General features: G+C 40.2%; 1 protein-coding gene across 1 annotated transcript; it reads left to right on the forward strand.

The window, feature by feature from the left end:
* Positions 1 to 2,341: 2,341 nt before the first annotated feature.
* On the forward strand, positions 2,342 to 3,765 carry LOC111144257 (IQ domain-containing protein F2-like). The gene is made up of 3 exons (XM_022498482.1): positions 2,342 to 2,359; positions 2,537 to 2,620; positions 3,382 to 3,765. Exons 1-3 carry the CDS (start codon positions 2,342 to 2,344, stop codon positions 3,763 to 3,765), a joined length of 486 nt encoding a protein of 161 aa, XP_022354190.1.
* The last annotated feature ends 4,291 nt before the right edge of the window (positions 3,766 to 8,056 follow it).

The raw sequence follows: 8,056 nt of genomic DNA on the forward strand, positions 1-8,056 counted from the left end.
CCAAGATATGAAAACAACCTAAATGTCCATCGATGGATGAATGGATAAAGAAATTGAGTAACATTCAATGGAATGTTACTCAACTATAAAAAATAATGAAATCTTGCTATTTGCAACACCATGGATGAACCTCAAGGGCATTATACTAAGTGAAATAAGTCAGATAAAGAAAGAAAAATGCCACATACTTTCTCTTATATGGAATCTAAAACCAAAACCAAAACAAAACAGAAGCTCATAGATAGAACAGATTGATGGTTGCAAGAGGCAGTGGGGGAGGTGGAGAAATGCATGTGTTTTGTTTTGTTTTTAAGGAAAAAATAACTTATCATATGACCTAACAATTCCACTCCTAAGTATATACCCAAGAGAACTGAAAACATATGCCCATACAAAAACTTATATATCAATATTTATAACTATATTTTTCAAAATAGTCAAAAAGTAGAAATGACTCAAATGTCCCTTAACTGATGAATGGATTAAAAAATGTAGAATATGCATGCAATGGAATATTATATGACCATAGAAAGGAACGAAACACTGACATGCTACAACGTGAGTGGACCTTGAAAACACTATACTAAGCAAAAGAAACCAGACACAGAAAGCCACTTATTGTGTGATTCAAATCATATGAAACATAACAAAATAGGCAAATTTATAAGGACATAAATTGGAACAGTGGTATTCAGAGATTGGGTTAGGGAAGAATGGAGATTGACTGCTAATGGGTATGAGGCTTATTTGGGGGCTTACAAAAGTGTTCTCAAATCAGATAGTAGTGATAGTTGCACAACTCTGTGAATATATTAAAAACTACTGGATTGTATAGTTTTAAATAGTGAGCTTTATAGAATATAAATTATATCTAAAAAAAAGACTTTTACAGGGGTGCTTGGCTGGCTCAGTCAGTGGAGCATGTGACTCTCAATCTCAAGGTTGTGAGTTCGAGCCCCACGTTGGTTGTAGAGATTACTCAAAAATAAAATCTTCTAAAAAAAGACTTTTATAGAGAAAAATTGTGAAACCTTCTAGAAAGACATAAAATAATTCTTTTTTTAAAAGACATAAAAGAATTCTTAAGCAAAGAGAGGAATAATCCATGGTCTTAGAAGGAACTCAGTATCAGAAGGTAGCCTTTCTCCCCCAAATCAAAAATCCTAGCGGGACTTTTCTGGGAACTAACACTGGGAACTAACACCGGGAACTAACAAATGCTTGTTGGAAATCTCAGTCCAATAGGCTTGAATATTTGTCACATTGGAAATACCTGAATATGTAAAGTTTTTTTTTAGAGTTTGGATATGAATCTACCTGGTCTTGGGGACTTGTTTATGGTGGATCTTTAATATCCTTCTCAATTTATCAAGTTTTACATATTTCTTCGATTAATTTAATTTACATTTTGTTAGGAAAACATTTCCTCTTAGGAATGTCAAACAAATGTCAAATTTGTTATTATGATATTCTTTTATTTATTTATTTATTTATTTTAAATATTTTATTTATTTATTTGACAGAGAGAGATCACAAGTAGGCAGAGAGGCAGGCGGAGAGGGGGATTGGGAAGCAGACTCTCTGCTGAGCAGAGAGCCTGATGTGAGTCTCAATCCCAGGACCCTGAGATCATGAGATCATGACCTGAGCTGAAGGCAGAGGCTTTAACCCACTGAGCCACTCAGGCACCCCGTTGTTACCATGATATTCTTATATTTATTTAAATCTCCTTGTGATTGTCTTGCCTTTCTTGTTTCATTTTTGTTCTCTTTCTCCATCACCTAAGTTCATGGAGCATTTATCTTTAATACTGGTCTTTTCAAAAATACCACCTTTTAAATTTACTTTCCACCACCCATTTTTGTTTTCTATTTAATTTACATTTTTGTCTTTACTTTACCACTTTCTTGATTCATCTGTTCTCTTTCTTTCTAGTTTCCTATGGTGTATTGAGGCACTGAAACCTTAGGGGAAGACAGGAAATGCTAAGTCTGAGAAGACACTAGAGAGCTATTTGGAGATTCAATGCTGTGGTCCCTCCTATTCTCCTCTGTGGCTGATAATGAGGAGGGATGTGGATGGGCCTCACTGGAGAAGAGCCCTGGTTTCTCAAGTGCCCTATCTTTCCACTCTGAGCTCTGGTACATCTCTGACAAGAGGAAAGTAGACAGGGAGTAAAAATTCCCATGGAGCTTGTTCTGAAGAAGACTCAACTCTGTGGTAGATATCCTAATCCTTATGTCATAATGCAGTTGTGAACTCAGCTGTCCCTCTCATTTTACTCATGCCAGACTTTGGGAAGTAGAGAAATCAAGGCTAATGAACCATCTAAAGACAAGCCATGGGGATCCGATTTTGTGTAAGAGACGTGGCCAGATTTACTAGGCAAGCTAGGAGGGGGTGGAAATCACCTGGGACTTCACAGGTCTTGGGAAAAGAAGGGATGCTGAAGCACAGGGTATCTGAATACAGAGCCATAAAGAGTAAACAACAGTCTTAACTCATCCATTCATTTCCCATTTAATTCTGATGACAGACTCACGGCAATATAGTTCTAATTGTAATTGAAGATGCTGATGAAGTAATTGAATTGAAGAGGAAGAAGAAGCAGAACCTCGAGGTGGGTAAAATCTCCATGTAGTTAGGAGATATCCAGAACATTTATGTCTGTGTCATGAGGGTGTGGAAATGTGCTTTTTATGGATCCAGAGTCTAAAACAATCAGGTGTCAACTCAATATTGGCTCATTTTTCCCTCCACTCCCTTCTCTGCATGGACTCTCTGGGTCTCGGTTAGCCTATAGCATGAAAAGTGAATGGAGAGAATGAAAGCCATCAAGGGAACAAGTGGATCTGGGAAGTGAGAATGTGAGGACTCTGAATTAGAGAGTATAATGTTCAAAATATGGGCTGGAGTAGAAAATGGGATGAGGGTGCTGAAAACCCACCACCGTATTGAAGTACATTGTTGTGGCAGTGAGAAATCAATCAATGATGGTTGGGACTAGAATTAGCAAAGAATACCAGGCAAAGGCATTATGAGGCCAAACCTCCCAAACCCAATAAGCACTGAAGAGGTAGAGCATGACTAACAAGGTCCCTCATATCCATAATGCACCCTTCTAGCTACTAATAATTTTCCCTTTATCCATACACCTGTGAGACCGTCAGGAGGATGGTGTGACCCTGAGAGCAGGGTGATCTGCCCATAGTGACAGAGGAGGGCTCACCACCCAGGTCTTCTGGCTCCTAGGCAGTGTCCTAACTCCCCTAAACACTTCAAAGAAATGACAATGGTTAAGAGAATCTGGGCCCCTTCCAGGAAGATCTTGGAAGTTGATGGCAGGAAGTTCCCTGAGTGGTCTCTCTTATCTCCACCTAGAAAAGTTTAAAAAAAAAAACAAAAGCAGCCACAGAGATTCAGGCCTGGTGGCGTGGCACCCTGGTACGCCGGACATTGCTGCATGCAGCCCTCAGGGCCTGGATCATTCAGCGCTGGTGGAGGCAGACCTTGGTGAACCTACTGCAGAAGAAGCGAAGGGATGCCCTGGTTACCTACGCAAATACAGTGAGGGCGGTGGTCAAGATCCAGTCTTTGGTCCGTATGTGGCGTATCCACTGGCGATACTGTCAGGTGCTCAATGCCATCCGTATCATCCAATGCCACTGGGAATGCCAAAACTGTTATACCTGTGCTCTCCTCCGGGGCCACTGTGTAGTCACAGCCACTCACCTACAGTTCCACATTGAGATCATCAACCCCTAAGGGCTGGCAAGAAGGGGCACTGGGTCTCCTGTCCCCAGTAAAGATCTAATCGGGTCTGGTATGTCTCATGTTCTCCCCCAGCTAATGGAAATGTTGGGTCTTGGGCCATGCTACCTCCTCTTCTTCCTGGGAAAGAACTTCAGTGAGGTTTTCCCCGTGTGCCCATGGACCCCATTCTGGACTCACGATGACCAGATGCTATTTACTCAATTGTCAAAACAGAAACTGGGTCCTAGACTATCCTGATATATGACAGAGCCAGGAGTCTCAGTTCCCACTCCCAGCCCCATTCCTTTCTTCTCACCTGGGAATCTGAAAATAGCTAGGCTGCTTCTTCCTGAAGATTCTGAGTACCTCTGCATGTGGAAGAGACCTGAGAGTATTCTCTGTCTGCCTGGGGTTGAGGTTGGTGGGGATACCTCAGACAAGGTATTTTCAACAAGCCCCTAGAGGAAATGCCAACATTTGCCTGACTCTTTTGGAACACTGCAGTGCAGCTCCAGGTGAAGGACAAGAGGCTGGTCTTAGTGATAGGTATAGCTGGGCAGGCTGATGAGCTGGTGTGACCCTGGGGGTTAATGGAAAACAGGAGTTCATGGTACTCCAACTCTATCTCCACAATATCCTTACTCAAATCCTTTTCCCTAAGGGCTGAGATACAAACAGAGCTCCCTCTGATATTATCCCATCCCTACTCTGATCTCCATTTTTGGTGATTTTACCATTGGCCAGATGGTCCTATCAATCTCCTTGCCTCTAATTATTTTTGCTCCCATCCTCAACCACTCACTCCCATAGTCATATAAAGCAACACGATTCAATAGAACTTTCTGTGATGATAGAAGTGCTGTATCTGTGCAGCCAATGTGATAGTCACTAGCCACATATGGTTGTGAAGCCCTTGAAATGTGCCTGGTGCAACTTTAAAGAATTCAATCTTTAATTTAATCTAAGTTTAAATGGGCACATGTGGGTAATGGCTATTCCATCGGACAGTGTGTCTGTAGACCTCACCAGTACGAGTAATTCTTCTCTGGCCCAAATTGCTTTTTCTAGTGTCCCATTTTCTGATTACTTTATTCTATCCTTCCAGTTAACCTTTTAAATACACCCAATAGAATGTTTCTTCAGGTGAGAAGGTCTTCTAATCTATTGACCCTACCTTTTTAGTTTTTACAGCCGTCATCCCCATCATGTCCTTGCATCTTTCTTTACCCAGTTCAGACTCTGTGGGTAATCATTGTAATCTCTGCCCTGCACAACTTGAGTCCTCTTAGTACTCTCTGTGCAAACAGTGTGTGGGGTGAACTCAACCATCTCCTTGCTCTGTGCCTACAGAAAAGTGAGCATGACTGGAGCAAAACAAACAACCCTGAGGCATGGTATCATTTTATATTCATGACTGCAGATATCTACTGGACAAATTTATCGATACATTTCTCTGATATGCTTGCATCTCCATTTTCTGAGTTGAATATCCATATCACCTCCTTTCCAAATGTCCAATTCTACTTTTTCTACCCTTAAACTTGATTATGTCACCACACACTTAACTGAAGAAATGGGAACAAACTGGACCTCCATCTTCACACCACCACATTATCCATCCCAGCGCCATCTGGACCATAATTGTTGCCTTCCCTTCAGCTGAAATAAATGGTCTTTGATCCCATCAAAGCTCAACCCCTCCAATACCCTGTTACCATCTCAAGGTATTTTACCCTGCATCCAAACCCTAATATCTAAATTATCAGTGTCTACCTCTTCCATCCTTAACAAATATGCTCTTGGTCAATTTCTGTTCAGATTTTTGCTTCTCTTCATAGCAAAACATGTTGCTATTTCCACTTCTCTTCCTACCACTTTCTCTTCAACCATTTCCAGCCAGTCTCTATCACTCTCACTCCACAGGGACTGCACTGATCAACATTATCAATATTCCAGCTGGCCAAATCCAATGATTTTTTCTCTGTTTATACCTTATGCATCCTCTCTACATCAGGCTACAAAGTTAACTACTTCTTCCTTATTAGAATACATACTTTTGGAAAAAGGCAAACAACAAAAATCTTACCATTTAATCCATAAATACTTTAATATATATTTAATAAATGAGAACTTTGTAAAAAAAATAACCTCACTATTACTTCTTTCAACATTCACACTAATAACTTAATACTGTAGACTATGTATATGCACCCAATAACTGAGCTTCAAAATACATAAAGCATAATTCCCCTGTGCCCCATTGTAATCAACCACTACTCCACCACCAGACCCTAGCAACCACAGATCTCTACTCTGTCTCTATTATTTTACCTTTTCCAGAATTTCATATAGAATGAATAATAGTTTGTTGCCTTTTGAAACTGGTTTCTTTTATTTAGCATAATGCATTTGAGAATTCTATATGGTGTGGTAAGTACTCATTTTTTTTATTGCTGGGTAACAATCCACTGTATGGATGTTAAAAGGACATCATTGCCTAGGTATAGTATTCTTGGTTGACAGTTGAAGGATCTTGGAGTTATTTGCAGTTTTTGGTGATTACAAATGAATCTGCTATGTATACTTGTTGTGTGAATCGAAGTTTTGCACTGTCTTTGGTTAAAAACCTAGATATAAGAGCTTCTCATTCTGGTACAAGATGGTGTCAACTCCCTTTTCTCTTCTCCTCCCCAATAAATACAAACTAAATAGTCTGAAAATAATTCAATAGACAATCATAAAAGGACTCTAAATATGGAAAGAAGAAAGTGGGGATAAGCTAGAAACCTCAAGATTTTAAAATATACACCATGATGAATTCCCTCAGTTATCTTTTTGTCTACCATATATCTCAGACTGGACACCAGAAATATCTGCAATCCGGAACCACTAACAGGTATAGGGAAAACAAAACAAGAACAAGAAAATCCTGCTATGGCCAAAGGAAGGGTAGCCCAGAAGAAACTATGCAGGGAGACCCCTACGTCATGACAATGACAGGCTAAACTGACTGCAGTAATGACACTAGTACCCAGATGGGTCAATCTATCCCATGCTCTATACCTACTGGTAGCAGCAGGCATGATCTGTCCATAGCAGTGGAACCCAGGCTTATCTACCCTCTCCACAACCCACATTAGCCAGCAACAGTGCCCAAGTTGTCCTCAGAAGCAGTAGCAGCAGAACCCACCAATTTATCATCTGCTGGTGGAAGCAGGCCTTATTTACCTTCCTGATGAAAGAAACAGAGCAAGAGACAAATAAATGGAAACCTATGTCCTGTTCATGGTAAAGAAGAGTTAATATTGTTAAAATGTCCACACTACACAAAGTGATCTATAGATTGAATGCAATCCCTATCATAATTCCAATGGGATTTTTTACAGAAATAGAAAATACAATCTAAAATTTGTATCTAGGGGCGCCTGGGTGGCTCAGTGGGTTAAAGCCTCTGCCTTCGGCTCAGGTCCTGATCCCAGGGTCCTGGGATCGAGCCCCACATCAGGCTCTCTGCTCAGCAGGGAGCCTGCTTCCTCCTCTCTCTGACTGCCTCTCTGCCTACCTGTAATCTCTGTCTGTCAAATAAATAAATAAAATCTTTAAAAAAAATAAAATAAAATTTGTATCTAGCCATGAACAATTCTGAATAGCCGATGTAATCTTGAGAAAAAACAAAACAAAACTGGAGGCATCATATTTCCTGATTTCAACTCATATTACAAAATAGTAGTTCTCAGAAAAATATGATACTGAGATAAAAACAGACACATAGACTGATGGGACAGAATAAAGAGCCCAGTAATAAACCCACACATGTATGGTCAATGTTTGACAAGGGAGCCAGGAATACACAATAGGTAAAGAATAGTGTCTTCAGTAAATGATGGGAAAACTGGATATCCACACACAAAAGAATGAAATTGGACTTTTCATTTTATACCATATACAAAAATAAACTCAAAATGGATTAAAGACCTAAACATAAGACCTGAAACTATAAACTTCAAGAAGGAAGCATAGGAGTAAAAACTGCTTGACATTGGTATTGTCAATGATTGGAAACAATTGAGAAGAATTGGCTTTAAATGGTTGGTAGAATTCACCCATCAAGGGGTGCCTGGGTAGCTCAGTGGGTTAAAGCCTCTGCCTTCAGCTTGGGTCATGATCCCAGGGTCCTGGGATCGAGCCCCGAATCCAGGCTCTCTGCTCGGCAGAGAACCTGCTTCCCTTCCTCTCTCTGCCTGCCTCTCTGCCTACTTGTGGTCTCTGTCTGTCAAAAAATTAATAAAAAATCTTAATAAAA

Source organism: Enhydra lutris, unplaced genomic scaffold (genome assembly GCF_002288905.1).
Source record: "Enhydra lutris kenyoni isolate GAN:26980312 unplaced genomic scaffold, ASM228890v2 scaffoldscaffold10, whole genome shotgun sequence".
Taxonomy (NCBI): Eukaryota; Metazoa; Chordata; class Mammalia; order Carnivora; family Mustelidae; genus Enhydra; species Enhydra lutris.

What these genes read in the sequence shown, in the direction of transcription:
- LOC111144257 (XM_022498482.1), top strand. An exon ending in AGAAGAAGCAGAACCTCGAG is followed by an intron (nt 2,621 to 3,381) that starts GTGGGTAAAATC and finishes ATCTCCACCTAG; the next exon opens with AAAAGTTTAAAAAAAAAAAC.